The sequence below is a fragment of the Callorhinus ursinus genome, unplaced genomic scaffold (assembly GCF_003265705.2).
Source record: "Callorhinus ursinus isolate GAN/ISIS: 27379988/994484 unplaced genomic scaffold, GSC_fseal_2.0 scaffold28, whole genome shotgun sequence".
In the NCBI taxonomy this organism is placed as follows: Eukaryota; Metazoa; Chordata; class Mammalia; order Carnivora; family Otariidae; genus Callorhinus; species Callorhinus ursinus.
Window position 1 is genome coordinate 19154093 of NW_027397090.1, and position 25265 is coordinate 19179357.

The 25265-nt window shown below is 54.1% G+C and overlaps 1 protein-coding gene across 2 annotated transcripts in view; it reads left to right on the top strand.

The window, feature by feature from the left end:
* The window catches only part of SHC3 (SHC adaptor protein 3), a 100478-nt gene that overhangs the window by 43600 nt on the left and 31613 nt on the right, over window positions 1-25265 (top strand). For both annotated transcript variants that reach the window (XM_025891679.2, XM_073878198.1), the window contains exons 3-6: window positions 14552-14615; window positions 16583-16702; window positions 19701-19754; window positions 24607-24658. In XM_025891679.2, the coding sequence (XP_025747464.1) occupies window positions 14552-14615; window positions 16583-16702; window positions 19701-19754; window positions 24607-24658 (290 nt within the window). The remainder of the gene's footprint in view (window positions 1-14551; window positions 14616-16582; window positions 16703-19700; window positions 19755-24606; window positions 24659-25265) is intronic.

Sequence of the window (25265 nt, forward strand, 5' to 3'; positions counted from 1 at the left end):
CGTGCGACCTTCACTCCTGCTCCGGGCTGCCCCACTAGCGTGTTCTTCCCTGCGGCTCGGGCGCCCAGTGAGGGCGAGGCCACAGAGTGCCACGCTCACTCTTGGTGTATCTTCCGGGGACCGTGTGCGCGAATTTCTCCTGGACGTGGCCCTCGGGTGCACTGCGGGGCAAAGGGTAGGCTATGCTTCTTGTCTCATTAAAAGTTTTTTTATGACAGTGCCCACCACCCCCCCCCCCCGCGTCATTGAGGTCCAATTTACACAAATAAAATCCAGCATCGTAAGTGTGCCTTGTGATGAGTGTGAGCAGTTGTGTATAGATAGGCACTAATCACCACAGCAAAGCAGACACAGAACACGCCCTTCCCCTCCAATTCCCTTGTGCTGTTGGCAGTCTGCGGCCGCCCCGGCTTCATGCAGCTCAGCGCCTCGAGGGGTCCCGCGTGTCGTGTGTGTGACTGCAGGTGGGTGGCACGTGGCTGCGCGGTTTCTTACCAAGCTAACTGTGCATTTACGTACAGCCCCGCCCGACGACACACGCCACGGACGTCAGCACCCCCGCGGCACGCTCACCTGCACCTGAGCTGGGGGCAAACACGTTCTGCTCTGTGCGAGCTGTGGTACACTCAGCAATAAAACAGAATGACTTAGTGATGCGTGTGACAATATGGACGAGGCTCGTGTTCTATTTTAAAAATATTTTTCCTTTTTAAAAATGTAATTAAAACTTGCAACAAGTTGGGTGATGCAGACGTACAGAACGAAAGATAAAGTCTCTCCCTATTCCACACGCTCACTCAAGGTGAGGGGACAAGTAGCCACCTCTTTTTGCATCCATACAAACACACACCCCACAAACACATCCCACTTACACACACAAGCACACCCCCCCACACCCCACAAACACACACACCCCACAAACACACACACCCCACAAACACATCCCACTTACACACACAAGCACACCCCTACACACACCCCACAAACACACACACACACAGGGACCCCCCCGCCTTTGTTAACAACACCACACCCATCACTCCCTGGGTGTCCTTCTTCGTGAGCAGGTCAGGAGGTTTGGGTCTGACTCATTTTGTTGCAGCTCCGAATCCCGAAGTCTCTGCCTCTCAGTCACCTGCCCCATCCCGTGTTGCTTCGCGGGCAGAGCTCCGCAGCGGGGACCCGCGGGCCTCCGTCCCCGTGCGTGTGGCGCTGGGTCCCGCAGGGCTCCCACCGTGGCCGCTGCTGACGTTCCCACCAGCACGAGCGGCCCCTTCTTCACAAGTCCGCGGCGCTGGGCCTTCATGTCATGCGTTGTAACCAGTTTCATGGTCAAACGCTGTTGCAGCTATTGTTTTCGGTGTCTGGCACCTCCTCCCTGACACTCACCGGCCGGTCTCATCTCCTCCGTAATGACCTCCCTGGTGACATCACTTGTCCGCTTTCTGTTGGGTTCCTTTTATTTCCTTATCAACTCGTGGGTGCCTTCCTCACATCAGATGTGTGCTGGAAATCGTCTGCATTACGATTAAAGGTTTAAATTAGGGCACGTTTATTCAAGGCCCGTTCTCCTGTCTTGAGTAGCTCCCTCAGGGCGGGATGATGCCGACTATCTGATACTTTTATTTCCTTTACTTTTTACATTTGGATGTTCCCTGTGCGATCAGACGGCTGTGGGCCCAGCCTGGAATCCCCGTGGCGTTGAAATGCCACCGTATCGTGCCTTCGATTCCCCCCGGGGCACATGGCCATCCCTCTGGACTCGCGTCAGCCCGCTGGCGGTCTGCGGTTCCGACCCCGGTGGTGCCCAGGCCGGGCTTCCGCCCCTGCGGGACGCGCCGCCCCTTGCTGGGCTTCCCAGCCGGCTAAAACGAATCCTTCGCCGTGTTCGCGCAAAAGCTGTCCTGAGGCTTACAGTTATGACGGGATTAGCGGAGGGCAGTAGTGGGGAGAATTCTCGCTCCATGAAGTCATGACTTCAGGTCCAGGCCGAGGCGTGCGTTTCCATTTGTCTGGGTCCCGCTTCCGTCCCTGAGCACTGCTTCCTGCCGGCTTCTCGCGGGCACGCCTCGCCTGGCACGGTGGCCGTGCTTTGGGCCTCCCCGCGCACGGGACCCCCTTTGCGCCGTCGCCCCGTCAGCGCCCACTGCTCCTGCACAGCGTCTTGCCTGCTTCTCTCTGCGCCCCAAGGCCTCACACACGTCCCCGCGGCTTTCCCCTGCGTCTCTGCCACAACATAACCTCTCCCGGTGCTCCCGGCGCCGCTGTGTGGTCCTCCCTCCTCCTCACTCCGCTCGTTTGGTGGCGCCTTCTCTCATCAGCTCGGAGCCCACGGGCGGGGCTGGCTCCTCTCCTCGCAGGTCCCACTGCCCGCGGGTCTGGGTTGCTCCGCACACGCTCCAGCCCCACGGAGGGAAGGACCCGGCCGGCCCCGTGGCAGTGCTGGCTCCGTGGTCTTGGCTGAAGGCAGAGAGCGAGATGGACGGGGACGAGTCTGTGCTCAGCTGCATCTTGTCGCCTGGGTGAGATGCCGCATCCGAGGCCCTCGCTGGCCTGGCTCGTCCGGGCCGGGCGCCGCCACCTCACACGTGGTCACAGGATGGTGTGCGTTTGCGACAGCACCCTCAGCGTCCCAGATTTTGACTCCTCTAATACAGTGTGGTCTGGGAAGACTTACAGGCCTTCTCTGAACTTAATTCCTTTTATCTTAGTTACTCTTTTCTTTTCTAAATGGGAAGAATGGCTCCTACATCTCAGGGGTAGTGGCTCAGGCTGATGAGGGGCATGAAGTCGGAGGTCAGCCTTCCCCACCCTCGGGGTGCTGGCTCTTCATGACGTGCGTGTGTGTGTGCGTGTGTGTGTGTGTGTGTGTGTGTGCGCAAGCTGCCCTCCTACACGGCGGAGTCCGTCTTGTTGAGCCTGGACACTGCCCTCTGGCCCCAGATGCTCCCCTGGCGCTGCCTTTCGATCGAGGACACCTTTACCCCCAGCGACTGCCAGACACATTCTCCGAAGGCTGATCGGTGACTCCTGTGCTTCGCCGGGGCCCCTCCTGTTCCCCAGTCAGAGGGCTCTGTTCTCACATCTTCGTGGAAGCCGGTAAGTATGGACAGAACGTCCGACGCCCCTCTCCAGATAGAGCCGTCTGTGATGAGCAGACTGTGCAATGAGGAGGAGAGGGAGGTAGGCTTGTCTCAGTAAATACTCCAGGAGTGCGGGCCGCCCACACGAGGGGTACAATTTTTTTAAAGATTTTATTTATTTAATTGAGAGAGAGCGTGAGAGAGAGAGAGAGAGAGCACAAGCAGGGGGAGGGGCAGAGGAAGAAGCAGGCCTCCCGCGGGGCAGGGAGCCTGATGCGGGGCTCGATCCCAGGACCCTGGGATCATGACCTGAGCTGAAGGCAGACGTTTAACCGACTGAGCCCCCAAGGCGCCCCAAGGGGTACGATTAACACGTTCAATGAGGGACGGTCAGACCAGCCTTTTCTTTCTTGCCTTGCAGGGGGGCTCTCTCCCTGCAGGCCGCTTCCCGCAGGACTTGGGCGAGCGCTTCCAGGAGCCCTGTGCCGCGCCCCCAGGGCCCCTGACCCCCCTGACCCTGAAGTCTGCGGTTCTCCCGGTCATGCGCACCTTGGTGCTGGCTCTGCCCGTCCATCGTCCTTTGCCTGATGCCCTGCAGCTCTTCGCCTGAGAGTAAACGCAGTTTTGAAGACAATCCCATTGCGCCCAGTGCCTATGCCTAGGACTTTGTTCTGTGGTTTTTTAAATCTCACGTCTCTTGTCTTCCAGAGTTAGTGTGTATGATAACCTGTGGTTGTCGTTGTTAATAACGTGGTGACAGGGAGCACCCCCAGAAGAGGCAGGAGTATGGGGTGTGGCCTGGCTCCACACTCCAGGGGCCCCCCCTGACCTCCAGTTGCCCTGAGTGGGGAGCTGGCCAGGACCCCAAGTTTCCACGAGGCATGAGTGCCATTTGCTGTCGGGAGTGTTTTGTTCCGCTCCGTGTCAGAGTATCTGCACACGGTCCTCCGGACATGAAGGGCCAGGGTGGGGACATCGTGCCCAAGTGAGGAGGTCTTTTCCCTCAGGACTCTGGGAAACACGATTTCCTTCCTTTGGGGAAAGAGCCTCTGGCACTGGCTGTGCTGACAACCCCGTTACTATTATGTGGGTCCAAGTCTCCTCAACTGGAAAACAGGAAAATTAGTTTCTGGTTGCATTATTAACTTCCCGCGGAATTGTGCAGCTCAGGCAAGAATGGAGCCACTGGATACACGTGTGTCCGTGTGCGTGAAGGGGCATGCGCGTGCACAGCAGACCCACGGTGCCGGAGGGGACCCGCCACCCCACCCACCCTCCATGTCGTCTCGGCGCGTGAGACTAAGGATAAGATGTTAGTACAAATCCAAGAGTGGACGCTTCAGTCGCTCATATGCTTACACACGGGTCTACTTATTTTCTTGTAGTTTTCTAGAGACCATATGTTTCTAGGGACCATATGTCTGCAAATGAATCAGATTATGGTCAACGTGAACGTGCGTCGTGTTTGGAGCCAGAATTGGCTGCCGGGACTTTACAGTTGTCTCCTTCTCTCTCTGTCTCTGATGCTCTGTCTACACGTGTACATGTGCACATGTATGTGATTATGTATAGACAGTTGACCTTGAACAACACGGGGGGATTGGGGCACGGATCCCCCACACAGTCAAAAATCCATGTACAACTCTTGATTTCTCAAAAACATAACTGCTAATAGCCTGTTGATTGGAAGCTTTACCAAAAACATAAACAGTCAATTAGCACATATTTTATATGTTATATATATCATATACTATATTCTTAGAATAAAGCGAGTTAGAGAAGACGAAATGTCACTGGGAAGATCATAAGGAAGAGAGGATACATTTATGGGACCGTGCCATATTTATTTAAAAAAAATCCACACACGAGTGAGCCTGCGCAACTCCAGGGGTCAACCGTATAATCAATTTTAGGATCAGTTCATGTGCCTCCATCAGTTCAAGCTCCTCTCTCGGTTCTGAAGGAAGGTGCGTCCTTGGAGCTTTGATGTGAATACTGCTGATGGCAACATTGACAGGCATATGCTGTGTTTGGCCCATGCCAGGCACTGTGAATGTGAAGACGCTCCGTGGGCTCGCGGATAATCTCATGTGGCTGGGGTGGCGGGGGCAGAATTCACACCTGCGCCCTAACCTATGCCTGTAAATCTCCTTGGGTGCAGGGATACACGGGGTGCTATTGGCGAAGAAACACATGTCTATTCCTTGCCGGCACGGACGGTGCAGGGACTCGGGAGGCATTTCTATTGCTAACAACCTTGAGGGTTGATGGAGCCATGCATCCCTGTTTTGGAAAGTGAGTGTGTGTCTTCGGGAAGTGGGTTCTATGTTAACCTTCCGTGGGCTTATGTCCCTGGGAAAGCCTCGTGGGAAGCCGATTAGAGCTGAGCGAGAGCCACCAGCCCGCCCACAGGCCCCCAGCCCCTCTCCACCCCAGCTTGCTGCCTGGCGTCTTCTCACACCTGGTCCTTCAAACCTTCTCTTAATGGAAGTCAGCAGGTGGGACCAGTTTGGTGCCTTGATCAAGGACCTCTTAGCTTCAGAAGTCGGAAGAAAATACAGATCCTGAGGAGGCGTCCATGTGTTGGGACAGTTTCCATGGGAAGGGCAGGGCAGGGTGACCGGCATACAGCTGGCCAGCGTGAATAATCTCAGTGGGCTCAGAGCGAGCTATGCAGTGTCCCTAGTTGCCTGGCCTCTGGCCCCCAGACCATTCGAGAAGAGGAATGTTGCATTCTGGGTGCACGGACGGGCCAGACAGAGGAGGTCTGGCTCTGGGTGGGTTGGTTTGCACATCACAGGTGTGCTCGGGGCAGGGCCCTTGGCTGAGAATCGGCCAGCCCAGGAGGGACATCTCTCCCCAGCCAGGAAGGTTTTTTAAGATGTCCAAACTTCATAATACACAGAAAATGACCCCAGAGGCCAGGGCTGAGCGGCACGTGACTGCTGAACAGGGCTGCATTCGGCACCCTCCCGTTGCCTGAGCCCGGCTTTAGCTGTGGCCCTCAGACCTGCGCCCTTCCAGCTGCAGGAGCTCAAGGGGAGGACTTCATGGGGGTGGCCCTCTGTCTCCTGTGCTCTAGCGAGTGGGTCAGGACAGGCACGGCCGGGTGATGACTGAGCCACCGTTTTACAGACACAGGAACATTGGAGGCTGAGAGGAGGCCAGTGTTTGGTGGAGCAGCGGCGCGGGGCACTGGGATGGAGGCCTGCCCCGAGCTTCGCAGGGCGTATCCGTGGCCTGCTCCTTTTGCCACCGAGCACAGATTCACGTGGTTTCTTTATCCCCCAGGACAGATGCTGGTTTCTGGTCCCCATACCCCAAGCTCCTGGTAGATTGTAATGGCCTCTAGGGTGTTGAAGCTCTCATGATTCTGTGAGGACCCCGGGATTCTAAGTCTGTTGTGCCTGGCCTTCCTGGGGAGCAGGTTGGTCCTGGAGGCCCACGGGCTGGGATTCGGAAGAAGGACCATGTCTGTGCACACAGCAGGGCTTTGTGGGTTCCTGGTCTCAGTGCCCCACTCCCCGGGCTCTGAGGGACAGGCGCTCGCTGATTGCGTGCTCTAGGCAGTATGGCTTAGCTCTCCTGCCTCCATTTCCCCAACTGTGACACCAGCATGAATGGCCCTACCTTCCAGGTGTGTGTGGATTCAACGAGGCCGTAGGTCGCGCGCATGGGGAACAGGGCCTGACAGGGTGTGCCCTGCTGTTATTGGGGTGTGTATCCAAAGGGCCAGAGACTTTGGGGTCAGGTTCGCTTGCATCGCCGGTATTCCTGCTCATTCCTAGCCGGAAGCAGATTTCAATGGAATTAGTTTCCATTTGTGAGATTTGATCTCAGAAGATGCATCTCTCTAAGCGGGTAAGTGGCTCCTAAAATCTGGTGGCGGGGGGTGGCATTATGACTGGGTTTCCATGGGCCTGTGGATTTGTCTCTGGTCGAGCGGCCGTCACACCCGGTGTGACCTGCAGGGCAGCACTGCGGGCCTATCCCGCCCCCTGAGGATGTGACTCCTTTATAAAGTCACGTCTGCTTAAAAGAGCAGCCAAGGTGGGCTTCTCTCGCTTGGATTTGGCTCATCAGCAAAGTCGCCAAGCAGTTGGGTTGGAAGCGGAAGACTTTTTCTAACCCAATGCTGAGAATTTTAAAGGGGAAAAGAAGATTCAGGGAAAGCGTTGGTAAGACTAAAGCAAGCCCCACATCTGTCGAAGACGTCTGCGACCTCCCTGTGACCTCGAGTGAACTTTAACCTTAGTTCTTCTAACCGAACGGAATATTGGCCTCAGTAGTACCGCGGGTGGGCTTTACTCGCGGGTCCATACCTTCTCATCCTTCCCGGGGGTTCATCTTTCATTTTGTGGGATACCGGTCTGCCTGGGTAAGGGTCCTCGTTCCTAGTTTCCTGTGGGGTTCTTATGGGGACTTACAGGATCTGTTGTGTTTGCCTGTGTCTGGTAGTCATCAGCCAGTATTTATTTGCACCTACTGTGTGTGTGTGTGCAGGGGGCGGACCACAAACGCTGAGAACATAGGGATCATGATGGAGGGGCGAGTCCAGGAAGGTACGAGCCATCAGCGAGGTCGCTTTGGCACCCCGCTGACTTCCCAAGAGCTGCACAGATCTTCAAACGCACGGCACCGCTTACACTTGCGACATACTAATCGTTGGGAAGATTTAGGCAGTTTCAACCAGTTCCAGTGAAATTCCTTTTTAGAAATTAAGTCTGAAGTGCTTTTGACGGCCAAGATTACTGTGTGACTCTGCGTGTGCCCGATGGTTCAGTTATATTTGGATGTTTGGGCGCCAGGCGCCAGGCAATGTGTCTCACTTTGCCTGTGGATGGCACTGAGCGAGAGCCAGTCGCTCTACCCCTTGACCCCGGCGGGGGAGGGCAGGCTCCCGGCTCTGTCCTCGCCGCGTGGCTGGGTGTCTGGCTCTGCGACATCACCCACCGGTGTCTTGTGGCTTTGGGGCGGACATGCTGACCAGCTTTCATGTGTCCTTGGGAAGGGAGAGAGGCCGTCCCATGACACGAACACGTGGGGCATCACTCGCCACGGCCAGGCACCTGCATGTTTCCTCCCCGATGGTCGGCTTCGCCACTTCTGCCACCGATGTCCGGCTGGCCTCCCTGCCCCCTTCTTGCCACCTCCTGGTCCTGCACGCGGCGACTGATGTCCATTCAGCTCCACGTCTATCTTGTCAGCCTGTGTGGAAGGCCTCTGTGGTATGTCCCTCCTCAGCCACCCCCAGGTCTGAACCCTCTGCCCGCGGCTCTGCAAATCCAGCCCACACTGTGCGGCCACACCTCCCACGCCCACCACAAGCCACGCTCCTCTCTGGACCCAGATCCAGTTTGTATTGTCTCATGACATCTCCTTCTTCCTCCCTTTGGTCTCCAGCCCCCTTTGCACGAGGCCTGTTTGCTGACGGGCGTCCTTGGCCTCTAGTTTCTCCGAAAGACAGGACTGCTATCCAGTAGTTACCAGTGCCCAACGTCCAACAACAGCCATCGTCTTCTCCGGACCATTCCACGTATCACTGGTCTCCTCCACAGGTTTCCTAAAAACACACTGTCTTGCACACTTTTCCTCGGTGGTCAGGGCGGGGGATGGGTTTGGCGTGGGGGTGGCCATGGGGGATCAAGGACAGCTTCTAGGTGTGGGGTGGGGGTGACCCTGTGGAGGCCGGTGCCATTTTCCCCCATGGGAAGATTAGGGGCGGAAAGCCCATGGTGGGGCCAGGCAAGGCTTGGTTTGAAGGACGTCTGAGAAGATTTGAGACAATGGGGTGGAGCTCTCAGTTGGGTGTGGGAATTGTCTCCAAAATCCTAGCCCTGGAGGAGATGTGGGGGCTTGCGGTAAAGACTAATGACGCATTCAGAGCCGAGACAGTAAGACCCCTTAGGGCAGGAGTGGGTGGAGGGCACCACAGAGGCCCTGGGGGCTTAGCTCCAGCAGTCCTGACAGGCAAAGGCCACTGGGTAGGGCTTGGGAAGACCAGATGGAGCGGAGCTGTAGTGCGCTGCTGTTTGCCCAGCACCCAGCTAGGAGGAATCACAGGATGGGGGGCACTATGGAGCTTGTTTCTTTGGTGAGAGCCCTGTGATCTCCCCCGTCCCTGCAGTGGGGAGGGACGGGGTGGTTCCTTCTTGCTTCAGACAGAGTGAGGGGCGCCCGGTGCACTGTTGGTCTCCGTTCCAGGAGTGGCTGTTGCTGACGGCCTCCTGTTGAGGATCAGGCCCGGGGCTGGAGGCAGGGGCACCTCGTGTGGGCCCTGAGCCCGCTGGACCCACGGTGGTAAGAGGGCTACAGCCGCCGCATGTGTGTGGAGGCTGCAGGGGACAGATGTGTGCCCAGGTGAAGGGCCAACACCATCCCTTTCACAGCATAGGCACCCAGATATTTCTGGGGAGAGGAGCCTCCAAAGGAGCAAGGAGCCAGATGCAACCCCTAGCCCTGGTGGGGGACCCAGTCCCGGGGCTGGTGGGGTTGCTGCATGCTCCCGACCTCCTCTCTGCATGTGTCCCCACCCAGCCATGTTGTCAGAAGCTACAGGGAGGCACCTGCTGTCCTTTGCTTTCTTCAGTCTCGGCCCCAGGCAGCTCTAAGCGGGGTAGGATGGCTCTAGTTTTAAGTGATGTTCAGGGTATTTACTGTTACCTGGGCTGGACATCTTTATTACTGGAACTAGGAAAATGGAGTGACTTATAAGTGCCTGGGGACACTTTCTTGGCTGAAAGTGGGTGGGTTAGATATGGGGTGTGTCTGGGGTTTCATCCAGAGCCAGGGAGGGGGCCCCCCCATGTGCACCGAGACAGCAGTTGGGTGCAGTGAGCTGGTTCTTGGGTTGTCCCCTGCTCATCCACTCGTCCGAATTGCACAGAGGACAAAGAGGAGGTGGGCAGGATAGAGCCCTGCGGCTGAGTCCCAGAGAAGGCAAGACAATGGCAAAGAACACCAGGAGGGCAAGGATGTCAGAGCAGCGTGGGGTCAAGGAAAGGGAGTGTGGCAAGGGATCAAAGGGTCTGCTGGGGGCAGATGCATGCAAGCAGGTTGCCCACCACATTTGGGGCCATGGCCGGTGTGGGCAAATTTGCAGGGGCAGCTCATGGGAACAAGAGTTGGCTTGGAGGAAGGGGGGTGAGTGCACAGAGGGCACTATCACCAGCACGGTGTTGGCGGTCCACTTTGAGGAGGTGCCATCACTTATTGAGCTGGCTCTTATGACAGCCACAGAGGGCTTCCCACCCTATTAAAAAGCTGGCTGCAGTGAGTGGTGGGGTACACAGGTCCCTGGGCCGTCTCCCAGCGTGCTAGAGAGTGCGTGCCCAGAAGTGGATCTGTTGGACCGAAGGGTCTGCACACAGCCCGTCTTGCTTGATGCCACCAGTCTGCCCCTCGAAGGCTGTGCTGTGCTGCTTCTCACCACGTGAAGGGCTTTCTTACGATGTCTCATCAAGCTCTGATCTTTGGCCGTGAGGTGGCATTTTAACGCAGGCTTTATTCTTCTTATTTTGAGTAAAGCCGAGAATCTTTTCATACATTCAAGAGCCGCTTGTATTTCTTTTTCTGTGAACTCTTTGTTGGTATCTTTTAACATTTTTACATTGGGCTTTTGATATTTTCCTTATTGAGTTATATTAGTTATCTTTTTGAGTATGAAATGTTACCATTTTTTTCTTCTGCATAAAGTCTTATTTTTATGCTCTTGAGTGTGTCAGTATTTTCTTTTATGTTCTGGATTTTTAACATCCTTCCACTCAAATAAATAAAAAAAAAATTCCTCCCAGCTTTTTTCTTTTTTTCTTCTTCTTTTTTTCTTAAAGTATTTTATGGTTTCATTATGATGAAATTAGGCTTGCAATCCATTTAGGATTTATTTGTATATAAGGCACAAGACAGAAACCCAGTTTGATTCTTTTTCCTGGATAGCTGCCCAGACACTGAAACACCACTCACGTAACTCTGTCCCCCTTGGGTATGAATTACTGCATTTGTCACTGCAGGGGAGGAAAACACTCTTCAATCTGCCCTCCTGTGTTCTCTGGTTAAGGCCCTGCAGACAAAAGGCAGACTTACAGGAGAAAAGCAAGTGATCAGTGCATGCAGTACACATGCACACAGGGAAACTCAGTGATGAGTAACTCAAAGAAGTGGTTAGAACTTGGGCTTATATCACATCTTAACAAAGAACAAGAAATCCAGACAGAAGTGACAAAGCCCAGGAAAAGAATTATGGGTTTCCTGGGGTGACAGATTGTGGGGAGGCAAGTACACAGGGAAATCCACGAACAGGGAGAGCTAGCTGCAGTGTCAGCTCCTGCACTGGGTCTCAGGTTTGGGGGGCTGTAGGGGCTGCAGGGGCGGGGCTGCCTGGTGATTCACCTCCGTCCTTTCCACAGACAGGGGAATGGGGCTGTCTCTACAAATTTATGTCCTGCTTTTAGGCAAATGGGGGGAAGAGCAGAGCTATTTCTTGTGAACTCTTTGTTGGTATCTTTTAACATTTTAACCTGCTGCTTCTCGGCTGCCTTCAGCTCAGAATAATCCTAATGCCAGCATGGCCTGCGTGGCCTGCACGGTCTGTGTAGGTGGTGTGTTCTGCTCCCCTTCACCATGTTTATCTCTCCCTTTTGTTTCTTCATGGAATGGATAGCACTTTGCCATCACATGTGTTTGATGACCCTCCATCTGCTAGAATACGAACCCATGATGGCAAAATCACCATTTGGGACACCTATATTTTTTATGATTTTATTCTGTAAAATGTGTGTGTGGTGGGGGGAGTAGGCAGCACCAGATGGATGAATGGGAACAAAGGTGGTGCTCTATGAGTCCAAACGACCCAGTTCTCAAATCCTGTTACACTCCGTGCAGCAGTTATGAAATAAGGGGGGGGGGGTGCTGGCTCTCATGAGAACTTCATGCTAAATGAGGGGAGGTGGTGGGACCATGACAAAGGGAGGCATCAGTTACTTTCGGGTGATTGCACAGGTCCCAGAGATGCCTGTTAGCTGAGCTCCGAGGTCATGGCTTGGCTCACTGAGGTGGGGTCATGCTGAACAGGTGGTTGAGGTGTAATCTCTGTTATTAGTGACAGGGGACCACCTGTTACTGCCACCTGAGACTCAAACCAGGATTCAGTGGAATTACACAAAGCTAAGTAACTATTGCTAACTGAACATATTGAGATAGGACCACTCACACAAATGCACTGTGCTAGACAATAAGGAGGGACGAGGAGAATCGTGACCTCTGCAGTTAGACCATGGAGTTAGCAGGCAATCTGAGGGTAGCATTTACTACATTGCATCACAATCCTATTTCAAGTGGAAACAGATGCCATCAGCCTGGGCACAGAGACCATTCGCATGCACACAGGTTAGCACATGAGCATCAGAAGCAAGTATGTGCCGGTGATGGAGAGAGGACATTTTTCCCAAGAGCAGCCTGATTTGCAACCATGTTGGGGGATTCTAAAGCTCACAAGGGGATCCTTTGGACTTAATTGGGTGCTCAAGTTCTGAGAAATTTCTGGAATTTCTGACATTTGCAAATCTTAAGGACAAAAGATTGAGTCTCTGAATGCGCCCTGGGATGCTGGCTGACTCTCAGTGGGAGGACTTGCTTGACAGATGGGTTTATTATTTGCACTGCCTGTCCCCAACCCATTCTAATGTCCACGGGTGATTCCCATGAACCGCACACAGGCTGGAGGGAGGCCTGTGGCCCAAGCTTCGTGGCCCACCAACTCAGACACGGAAGTCATACAAGTTAGACACTTGACAGTTATCCTCTTGGGAAACTGTCACCCAAGGCTGATTTCTTTTTCTCATTGTCCATATTGGCAGATCGGGAAAGAAATCCGAAGCTTATTATGGATATTTTAAGGAGAGACTTATGGGAAGCTTCCTGCTGGGTGATATCTTTCTGGCCTGCTGGGACCATCAGAGACTTGGCTGGCTTTGCTCAGCCTAATCTGTCACTTGATATAACAAGCACAGTGCAGAGATGCACTGAACTTTTTTTTTTTAATTAAACAGATAAAATATAGATGCTGAGGTTTATATAGTTCTCTAAAGAGACAGCTTGACCTTCTTCAATAGGAATTTGCTTTTAGAAGGTACTTGGGTAATCATTTTGATAGAACCACAGTTGGAACATTATTATACAATAAATGACTAAGCATAAACATCAAACACACTCATTCCTTTCAAATGAACTTTTCCTGAGTCACGGTGAATCAGTCTATAGTCTTCATGGCATCTGAACTTCTAGAACAGTCTTTCCCCACTCCCTGTGGTGAGTTCAGCAGCAAAGATGAGGCTTACCTGAATAGTCTCTTACCTGATTTAACAAGGACAAATTTCTCTCAAAACCATTGTCTTGTGGTGGCAATTATTTTTCTAGGTGATAGAAAATAATTTCAAGAAGTATTTAGCGTAGAAAGCTTGCAGAATGTTTCTGAGGACCGTTGTGTTGTTTGTCATTTGGCAGGTCCAGATCCCTGTTTCTTTCCTTCTGTGTCCTCTTACTATTTTGTCCTTTCCCCGTGAGCGAGGTGAGATATTCATGTTCGCCCAGCTCCTTCCTGGGCTCCTGACTTCAGAACCACCTCTGGCCCGTCCCTGTCACTTCCCACTGAGGCCAGCTCACAGAGTGATCTGTTTGCTTCCAGGCACCTGCCGCCAGCCACGTCCTCCCCACCCCCTGCCTCCACGTCTGGACCAGAGCAGCCTCCGTGTGCTCCGGCCCCCACGTCCCCCACGTTCCCCACCCTCCCGAGGTCTCCTGCCCTGGGGCCCCTCTGCAACCGGACCTCCTGTCACACCCCCTACACCGAGGACTCTCCTTGTCTCCATTCCTCAGGGCGGCGCCCAGCACATAGTAGCCGCTCAGTAAATGCGCGCTTCGGGGAGCTGCCCTGCACAGACCTCACGTCTGGCTCAGCTGTGTCCCGCTGGAGTGCCTCCCCTCCCTCGGAGCCCTCTTGCTTTGATGACGCTTACCAACTGCAGAAGCTGAGAATAACACTCAGAGGACCAAATTTCTTTTGATAACTTTCTGACCCACTTTGGAAGGATGCTGACCTGTAGCAGTACTTGATCCGGTCAGGGCCTGTGCCAGGACCGTGACCTTGAAGGGAACACCAGGAGGCCACAAGTCTGGGTATTGGTTTATTAGATGGCGTCCTAACCAAACATACAACAGAGGGGCGTGGCATCGATACCTGTCACATGGTCAGAATGCGTCCGTAGCACCAGGAAGAGCTAGGGTGCTGCCCGTCAGAGGTTCACGATGACCTGTTTGTTCAAAGGGAACTGGGTGACCCCTGCGGGGTGGGGGGACTGCTGCCTACACTGAATGCACAGCAGATGTTTTCCCTGGGGATGTGCACATGTGGTCTCCGGGTTGCAGAATCCTGATTAATGTGACAAATGGATCTCTCTTCCTGCCTCCTTAAGGGAAGCCATCAGCCGTGTGTGTGAAGCCGTCCCTGGCGCCAAGGGAGCCTTCAGGAAGAGAAAGGTACTGTCCCCTGTGTCTTCTCCCCACGTGGCACCTTCAGTCACACCCCACCCATCAGGGCCCCGTTAGGGTCCCCCGGCCATGCGCTCGGCAGGACAGTTGGCTGTCACCGGCCGACCCGTCAGCACCCCATTGCACCCCAGGGGCCAAAACCTACAGACAGTGATGAGAACAGACACGTGAGACAGGGCCCGAGCTCCACTAAGCCTTTAGGGGCGTGAACTCACTTCACTGGGGCAACATTTGGGACAGACGTCCCACTGCTGTGCTGGTAGATTTAACCAGCAGCTCTTGGCGGGGGGCAGAGTAAGAAGATTACTGGCAAAATCTGTAGTGTTTGCCAGTTTCCGTGGTATGTGTACTCCGCCTGGCAGATTTCAAGCTCTAATGTGACATCCCTGAAGACGTGCAGCAGCACCATCATTGCACGTGTCCCCACCTGGTGCCCAGGTGCAGTAGACACGTGTGGCCAGAACAGCACAGACGACTGTTAATGCAGCAGAAACAGCTAGAAAGTGATGAGTTTTGAGTATTGTTTTTTTGTTTTTTAAATGTAATTTATTTAATTGCAAGTTTACATAAATTAGTTTTTCACAGCAGCTGCTTTTAAAGCCCAGCTCATAAAATTCCTGCAAATGTAATAATTGTCTCTCATTAGCTGGTAGAGCCTGCTCCAGGATGCCACGGATATTCCCATTTTACAGATGGCATAAACTGAGGCACAGAGAGAGAAGCCATGGTGTGCGTAGGTGGTGGGCTGAGCTCAAGCCCAGGTCACTCCACCTTTTCACTCTGAGGTGGTTAGGTCGGTAGGGGAAAATATGGATTGAGAGAAAGCTCAGAAAAACTCTCTTGTTAAAAGTCCAGCAGGTACATAACTAAGTGCTCACCATTGGGCCTGTCTATGCCCAGACTCTATCAGGGGGAGCATCTCTGGTGTCTCTGAGTCTGTCCTGAGGCTGAGGTTTGCAGGCAGGTTGCGTGTTTGCCCCTGTCACTTCCCGGGCTGCAGGTGGGTTTTGTCTTCATGGCCTGGGGACATTGGTGAAGCCACAGGGCAGCCGGGTTTCTGGCAGAGAACTTTGGGTCTTGAATCTCGCATGCAGTAGCTAGGCGGGAGCGTGAGCACAGAGCTCGGGAAGCTCCTCTTTCAGAGCCAGGCGAAGGTGGTGGAAGTAAGGTGTGTTTCAGGGCTCCACCCCAGGTGTGACTTAATCAAAACGGGGAGCGTCTCTATTTTTAAATAGCTCTTTCAGGAGATTAAAAAGCAGTGCATGCCTGGTTAAGAACTAGTGTTAATTGGCATATCTAAAGAGGGCACATTCTTATCTGAAAGGGAAGGGTGGTCAGTGGGCCCTGGATGGGAGGCGGGTTTTGGCAGTGCCTGGGGGAAGGTGCGTGGTGGGAAAACGCAGTCCGACGGGCCCATGTGAAGGACCTTTAGTCAAGCCGAACCGGGTCATCCGTCCTTGTGCGGGCCCAGCACGTTCTAAGTCTGTTAGCTCGGGCCTGGACGATGTTCCCGCCAGAGGGTTTGTGCTCCATGCCTCTCAGCAGTGAACAGTCTCGAGACTCCGCAGGATGCTCTTTGCCCCATGAGCTGGACCCTCCTACTCTGGCCCTGAGTCCTTTAATGAAACCGGTTTCTGGGCCTCACAGCTGTGGGCGCTGGTCTGTGCATGTGCCCCAGGCTTAGGAGGGACACGAGATGCGTCCCCGCAGGAGGCACCTGGACTCGGTGCTGACGTCCCAGCGTGTGCACAGGAAATGTTACCGCCGCCTGTTGTGTGCCGCAGAACTTGTGTGTTAGCGTCGGATCCCGCCTCCCAGCTCCTTCGTGGCACAGTCTCCTTCCTGAGCCCCGTGAGGGCGGGAAGGTGGAGGTTTGGGGGTGTGGCAGACGGGAGCCATGGAGAGGCCAAGACAATGGGAATCCAAAGCTAAAATCACGCTGCTTGATTTCACAGCCTCCCAGCAAAATGCTGTCCAGCATCTTGGGCAAGAGCAACCTCCAGTTTGCGGGGATGAGCATCTCCCTGACCATATCCACCGCCAGCCTGAACCTTCGGACGCCCGACTCCAAACAGGTCTGTAGGCACTCGGGTGCCCTGCCCCGCCCATAGCCCCCATGACGGGTGTTCAGGGCAGAGCACGTTCGTCTAAAATCTTCACTCATCTGCAAACTTTAGCTCCTCTGAAGGGTCACCAACAGAATATAGATGGAATTGGTTTTCTTTAATTCTGCTATAAATGACCTTTCCCTTGAGGATAATTCTGAAGTCATAGATTTACTCGCAGCGTAAGGAGAGGTGCGTGTGTCTGCCACGGGTTTCATTCCTTTTGAAATCCCGTTTCCTTTGCTCTGCAAGCCCACGTCTTACTTCCACATTCGATCATCTCTGAAGTGGATGGCACGTGGCGGCTTAATGAGCCCTGTCTTTTCTGTCTCCGTGGTTCCTCGTCTGGAGCCTCTGGCGGTTGGCAGCGTCCCGTGATAGTGGACATGGCCCGGCCGGAGTGGGAGGTCTGCCGAGGCCGAGGCCATACAGTAGTGGCGACCGAGGGGTGAAGTCAGTGGGGGAGGGCCGGCCCCTCGGCAGCGTCTGTCGTAGGCGTCTCTGACCTCAGTTCCTTCAGCTGGAACAGTGGGTAGAGGTCAGGGGCTGTCCCGGGTGCCCACAGGTGCAAATGCTCATAGACACACAGGGGCGTGAGTTCTGCTCCGCCCGGGCCTCCGGACAGTGTGAGCTGGAAATCGGACGCATCCACACGGCCAGAGGTGGGCCAGCCCCAGGCCTCCGAACGACCCTCCCTGACTCTGGCCGTGTGTTCCCAGGGATGCCCGGGGTTACCTTTATGTTACCACACATACCTTTATATTTACTGATTTCAGTGCTTCCCGGGTAAGCAAGCAGCACCCCAGCTTCATTTATTCATCTGCCCCCCACCTGAGTGTTGAAATAAATTCTAGATCCAGCGTAGAAACGAGAGGCAACGTCTGGGTTTGTTTCGACGCCTCACGCTCTCTCCTTTTCCCTAGCCCCCCCAGTAGACAATCATCATCTTTTCTCATTGGTGCACCGACGGGGGGGGGAGGACTGTCATTTAGGTGGTGGGTTGGGAGGGCTCAGCGGGCTCAGCCTTGCTCCGGGGCTGCCTCAGGGCTGAGCACCTGCGGCCCGGGCTGCAACCTCACCCTGCCCAGCAGGCGAAGGAGGCAGGTCCCCTCGGCCCTGAACCACGCGCCCTTATCCACACTCACATGATGTATGGGTGCTCCCGTTTCTGGAGATCCTCAGGGTGGCCCTCGGTTCTGTGGCTACACCTCCTAGTCCCCTCCTCTCCCTCATTCCTCCCTTAAAACAGCAATCAGGAAGAGGGGAAGGGAAGGGCCGTCCTGGCACTGGGGGCTGGTTGGCTGTGGCCGGTCCTCACTGTCTGTGGAGGATGGGTGTGGGGCTGGCTCAGGAGCGGGGGCGCCCTCCCGGACACAGGGGTACAGCCTGGGATGGTCGGCGCGTGTCCCGGCCACATCCCCTGGCTCTCCCGTGGCGGAGTGTACACGGGGTGCCTGTTGCAATCAATTTAGGAGCAGGCCCGGCTGGACGTTCCCCACCCCGCACAGAGGGACCTTGAAAGGGCCCGGCCACTCCCCTCTGCAGAGCGCACAGGGAGGAGAAGCACCATCGACCTCCCAGGGGTGGAAACACCTGCTTTCGGTTCACCATCTCCAGACTTCTTGCTCTCCGTTTAATTTCCATCTTACCCAAAGGGCTGAGAACAACCACACACTAATGGTCAGGCATGATCGTGGAGACCAAATACGATTTCCATTGTATCCCCCAAGTCATAACGTCTGCCTCAGTTTTAAACCCCAGTATGAGAGCTGCCTTACGAGCAAAAACTAAGCAAAAATCAACACCTTTTAGAAGTTTAACCTCACTTGGGGATTGCTGGTGCTCGTTGCCACGCTGGGGGCCTCCTGGCCCAGGGCAGGAGGCGGGAGGGTTCCGGAAGGCTGCACGCGGCTGCAGGTGGCTGGATCCGGCAGGGTCCGCATGGGCTCCAGAGCCGGCCTCCTTGTTCGTAACCAGTTACACGCTCAGGTCTTTCTAGATCCCAAGCGGCTTGCAAGTGCCAACAACCCAAGTAAGCATTTTAACTGTCTGATTTTCTCTTACAGCTCAGCCATAGTCTTGCTTTGAGGGTTACGGGAGCGTGGCTGGGAGGCCCCGGGGATGGTAGGGTGTCACCTCCGTAATTTCCCCCTGCCTGCTGCCGAGGGCTTGAGGGGCCGTGCGGAGATAACCCTACATTGGTGGTATTGGGGTAGGGGCAGGACTGCTGTTTCCACCCCTGGAATTTACTTCAGTGTCATTACATTGTCTTCAAAATGATACAAATAGCAGGGAAAACGTATGTAGCTTTTTAAATTTAGGGCAGCTCCTAATTTACTCAGGGTCTCCTGACTCCTACCGCAGGCAGCCGTCTACAATGCTAATGGAAATTTCCCAGTTTAAAATAAACTTGGGATGCCCTGGCTGGCCTCTAAGTTGATCACATTGATTACAAGGGTGCCTGAGACGGCCCCACGTCTGATGCGGGCTTTCTGGATTTGTACGTGCCCGGGATTCAAGTGGGTGACACGCTCCCCTCGGCGCTGCAGGCCGCGTGTGTCTCTGGAGACAAGACACTGCACCGTGGACGTGTCTCGGCGTGGGGCTGAGCCCCTTTCCTTGTCAGAGAGCCCCGTGTGTGGTCACAGTGCTGCCCACGGCCCGCTCTCGCCCCTGGGCCTTAGGCTCTCCGTCTGTGAAGTGGGCGCCCCTCCTTCCTCCCTTGAGGGCTGCCATCAGACCCACGTGACATGGCTCGGGCCGAGCGGCTAGACCAGCAGGGGCAGCGTTGGGAAAAGCCCATTAACGGTGGGTGGCCGTCACGACTGATCACTGTCGTGTTCGTCGGGTACCCGCTTGACCCATCTTCAGGACACCTTGCAGGTTCCTCCCGCCTGCCAAGAAGCAGTTGGTTTTCAGAGCTGAGGACCGCGTACTGACGACCTCTCTCGTTTCTTGTTCTGGGCAGATCATCGCGAACCACCACATGCAGTCCATCTCCTTCGCGTCCGGGGGAGACCCGGTAAGTGCCCACGGCTTGTGTTCCTTGTTCTCGCTGGGAGTCCCCGAGAAGGGGTCTAGCTTCACGACCGGGAAAGGTAACCGGGATGCTGGCTGCCCCCTCCCGATTCCACAAGCTCTTCTCGACGACCATGAATTTTCATTTCCTCAGCCCAAAGCTGTCCAAAATCCTTCCAGTGTTGGCTTTCTGAGGAGCTCTTGGGGCCATCCCTAGTCTCGGAGCCGACAGGGTCCCAGTCTGGAGACGGCGAGTCCTTCCTCGTTCCTTTCTTCTGTTGGGCCTCCCCGAGGGCCCTCTGATTTCCTATTTGAAGTCAACTGGAAGGCTGTGAATTTACTTAGTCTGCTTTATTCATAGATGTTTGGAATTAGAATTCTTCTCCCCAAATTTAATGCTGTCGTCTTACTGGTTTGCTTTGCCAGCAGGGAAGGAGTGCAGAGAGAGAGCGAGAGAGAGCGCAGAATGAGAGTGTTCTATTTTTGCATTGCCTCTTTTGTTAAGAAGGTGGGGTCACAAAGGGATTTGCCCCTACCTTGGTCAGGAGCACCAGGAGGCGGTGTCCACGTGCTCAGTTTCAGGGTCATCAGAAAGCCTCCCCCTCCTCCTCCTCCCTCCTCCTTCTCCCCCACCCACTGACTGCTGCTCCCTGTTGCCCACCAGTCCTTTGGAGCAACCCAGGCAGCAAATCGTCTCCAGGGAAGGAAAGCCTTTCAGCCCTTCCCGCAGCGAAGGGGAGGAAAGCACCCCTCCCCCCAAGACTGTTATCATACCATTTCGCATTGGTCCCAGTAACATTTTCACCGATCTGGGGAAATATTTAAAAATTAGGACAACAACAGGTGAGTATTTTCTTGGACCTAAATTGACTCAAAAAGAAAAATTGTTCTATATCCTGGCAAGACATCCCTTCGCTGTTAAATAATCTTTTATCATCACAGGATGGAGGTTTAGAAGCGGCGTTTTGTTCTGTAGAAGTTTACGGTCCAAGGCAGCCCGCGTGACCGGTGCCAGAGGTCGTGTCTGGGTCTGGCCCGGGGAGGGAGTGTTTCCCAGGGTCTGTGTTGATCCCACACGCTCTTCCTCCCCTGCTCCCTTTACCTGGGGAACCTGCCTCTAGCCCGAAGGTGAAATCAAGGGGGCGGTTTCCACTGCTGGCTCTGGTCTCCACATTTCCAAAGGACAGTACCGTCCGGGCCCGGGTGTCTGGGCTGCAGACAGCCTGCGCCTGCCACCCCCACCCCAGCTGCTGCAGCCCCCTGGGAGGCATCATGGGGCCCAGGGTGCTGGCAGGAGAGGGATTCACCGCCCTGCACATGGTTCTCTGCCCTCAAACCCCCACCTAATTGACAGAGGATGACAGGGCACCATCCGAGCACCCCTCAGTACTTCCACTGACTCACGCTGTCTCCCACACTTAGGGTCTTATCCTCAAAAGTCTCCCATCATGGTCTCCTCTGTCCCCTGCCTTCCCTTCTACTTTCTTTCTAGTCCCTTCATTTCTTATGTTTAATTGTAAAGTGAAAGACCTCATTGAGACACACATCTAGACAGTGGGAGTCCGCCACAATCAAAGCCATCTGAAGGGCATCTCTGAGGGTGCTATGTGGAGGGACAGGTGTGCCATTCTCCACCCGTGCTGCACGTGCATATGCCTAGCTGCCCTCACATCTTCCCCTGTGTCTGCATCGGCTCTAATCGACTCGCAGGGGCTCTAACTGCTGGTCCAATATGCTGCTTGGAGCCATAGTTTCTGAAATTGGGGAGGTAACCCAGCCTGAAAAGTAAAAGGAAAAAAAGAACACACCTGTAGTCAACAGATTCTTCCAAGAACTTGTCTCAAACCTCATCTAATGCTGATGTTAGGAGTGGACATACAGAGATGGAAAATTCTGGAAGCCAAATACATTGGCTTGTGTTCAAATTATGTTACTCTCCAGGATGCGCACCGGTCTATGAGGTGCTTTCAAATTTCCTCATCATCTCATCATTAACAAAAAAAAAAAAAAAAAGAGGAAGCATTCAGTGACCCTTAAAGTAATTCATAACCTTTTTATATTTTCTTCTGATGCTGAAAATGTCATTAGGAGGACAGGAAACCCAGTTACTTTCCATTTTAACCAATCAAATGTGTGTTCATGTTGTGCATGAGTTCCCATTCCAAACTGGTTTGTCACCACTATAATTGGTAGATGTTTAAGTAAAACTAACAATTCCAGGTTGTATTCCTGGTTCTGCCACTGAGTGTGTATCTATTTACTGCTTTGTGCTTTGGCTTACCCAGTAAGAAAATGGCATTTTGAAATATCAAGTAAGACAGTGAAAAACACTGTTAATCCGAACTCCCCAAAAGGTGCACTATTATTCTAATCTACTGTAATTAACTGTTCCAAGGCCCCCAAGGAGTGCCGGAATGCTGGCCAGGCTCAGAAAGTCCCGGAGAGTGGGAACAGGGACGGGGTGGGCACAGGACAGGCACTTGGAAGCCCCATCTCAGAACTTGGGGTGTCCAGTGTGTGGCTGTGTGATGTCTAGAACAATGTTCTGAATAGCAATACACCCTTGCCCCCACAGTGTGCCAGAAAATGATCAATATTGACATTAGAAGAGCTCAGCTCTGGGTCCATCTGGGGGACGGGACACATGTCACAGCTCCTTCCTGGTCTTCTTTTCCCAGAGCAGCATTTCTCAGGCTGGAGTAAGAATTTAAAAAGAAGAATTTCCTTGCACTTTCCACTTGTGCTGACTCAAATTGATTTTGTTACCCAAATATGCACAAACATAAATCAAGTATTGACTCCTTCTGTTTCGACTTCTTATTGAACACTAAACCCCAATCCAGGTCAGAAGTTTAATACCGATAAACACGGGAAAGCTGACAGCATTCAGTTACATTAATTTGCTGTGATGGATGGTTTTGGGTCTCTGCTCTCAGCGTGCCTCTGGAACCTGCCACCATAGTGCAGGATCCTTCAAGGTCGGCCTCTCTCCACTACCTTGGGTGCCTGGATGACTCAGTCCTTCCACTAATTTATTCTATTCAAGCAAGCCCTTCAGTGATACATCATTATGTACAAATGTGACATTCATTGCTTGAATTGGGGCAAAATCATCTAGTCTGAGTGTTCTTTTTTCTCTAATTCTTTACAAACCTGGCACCCGTAATATCAGAAACCCAACAGAGAACCTTGGTGCTGACAGCACACGCAGAACTGACACCACAGTGGTCACACGGGTGGGCCCAGATATTCTTGTATTAATTTTTAAGATTATCATGGAAATGAAAACACAAATTTAAAAAAAAAATTCTGATGACACCTCAAACAACGGGGACTATACTTGCCCAGCTCCAGGGTTCCACAGATCACAGACTGAGAGACACGAGTGCTGTCATAGGACCCTTCTAATGCTGTTAGCCCCTGAACCCATGAAGAACATCTGTGACTCCAAGCTGCAGATGGCTTCAGATCCCGACAGATCTTCCCTGTTGGAAATGACCGGAAGCTGGGTCCATGCCCTTCCCAGCTCGGTCTATGAATATACCAGTGGGCAGTGGCCTGAGCAGGAGGATGGAACAGCATAGGCAGGCTGCATGCCAGAGGGACCCCAGGTAGCAGCCCATCATGTCAGAAGCTGCCAAGAGAGCCCTCACCATGAACTCTGGGTAACGGTGTGTACAGACAAGTGCCCGGCACCTGGCACCTCCAGCAGTGGGTGCTCATGACCCCTGTACACCCCCACATGCACTGTCCTCTCCCTCCTGTCAGAGCATTGTCCTGGAGCAGAGAGAGAAGAGATGGTGTGCTGCCCATGGAGAGAAGTAATGGAGGAACTCACGGCACAGAATCTGTCAGATGCTGAATGCAGCGGGAGCCCATCTGTAACTCTGGAGCCTTCGAAGCAGTGACATTTGGGAAGTATCTGCAACAATGGGGTGCGCCTTTACCAGTTGCCTCCCGGAGAATTTTTTGAATGTTGCAAATGTCAACTTTGCAAGGACGTCTTTTCTGCTTTCAACAACGAGGAGAATTATGTTTCCTCTGCCGGTTTAGAAACTAAAACCCACGTGGTGGCCCTAGCCCACTTCTGAGGACAGAGTTTCCTCCATGCGGCCAAGCGGACTCGCTGTCCCCTGTTACAGCCAGACTAGTCCATGGAGCTCAGGTGTTGGAAACGTCTTAAGAAGATTAAAATTACTGCTTCTGTCCGAGAGGAAAAGCACCATCACATCTCCTCCACCCAGGAAGGTGTTTGCCACCCAGCTTCTGGTTTCCTCTCAGCTTCTAGACCGGCAGCACCAGCATTAGTGGGAAACTTCTTGGAAATGCACACTTGGGGCCTCACCTCAGACCCACAGAATCAGAAACCCCGAGGTGGGGGCCCACGATCTGTTTCCACAAGCCCTGCGAGGGAGGCCTCGGCCCGCTCCAATCGAGGACTACTGCTGGGTAGAGCCGAGGGAAGGGCACGTCAGTCTCCATCATAGCAGAACCGTCTGGAGAGCCCCCGACCTCCCACCCCGCCAGTCCAGTTAGGTCAGGTTATCTGGGAGTGGGGCTTCAGGCATCAGTGTTGTTAGAGCCCGTGGGGAGTCCAACACACAGAGAACGGGGTGCCTGTCACTTCCCTGCTGCCAGGGCGCAGGCACGGACAACAAGGTCAGTGCGAGCTGGGGTGGACGCAGAACTCAGGCCCCGGCCTGCACCTGCCGAGCCAAAGTCCCCATTTCACGAGGCCCGGGGATTCCTGCCCATGGAGGTTGGAGGAACGCCGCCTGACCGGGCTGTTGGAGTCCTGAGCCGGTCTGTGCGCTGTGCATCCAGCTGTGATTAGTGACGTGCATGTCTCGTTACAGGACACAACGGACTATGTGGCGTACGTGGCGAAGGACCCTGTTAATCGCAGAGGTAAGCAGTGCTTGACTCCTACGGTCTCTTGGCCACCTGCAGCCAGGCTTCAAGCTGGTCTCCAGACATTCCTCATTATCTCCGCCCCCTTGGCCGACTCGAGCATGTGTCCTGGCGCACTGTTAATGACCGTGGGGGTTTGTGGGCAGTTAGGTGCAGCAGCATCCTTGGCCTGGTTGGGAGACACTGGACGACCCTGAGCATCAAACACGCACCTGCGTGCAGATGGCTGTAGCTCGGCGCACCTGGCTTGCACATCACAGATCCCATGCAGGTGCACCTGGCCTGTGCATCACAGATCCCTCGCAGGCCCTGAACGTGGCCTCGGTGACACCCGGACCCTCTCCAGCCCGCCTGTCCTCCTGCCCAGCTCCAGCTCCGAGGCCAGCTCCACCACCCCGAGAAGCCTCCGCTGCCCGGCACAGCCCTGGAGCACGGAGGCCAAGCTCTTGTGCCGTCCCCCCACACCCCACAATGCTGCCAGGGCCTCAGACGCAGCCTGGATGGGGGATCTGAGGCATTGGAGCACTCTCCATCCTCCCAGACCCTTTATTCCTAGACCCTACCTCCACACCCACAACCCCATTCCTTTGATCATGTACAAAAC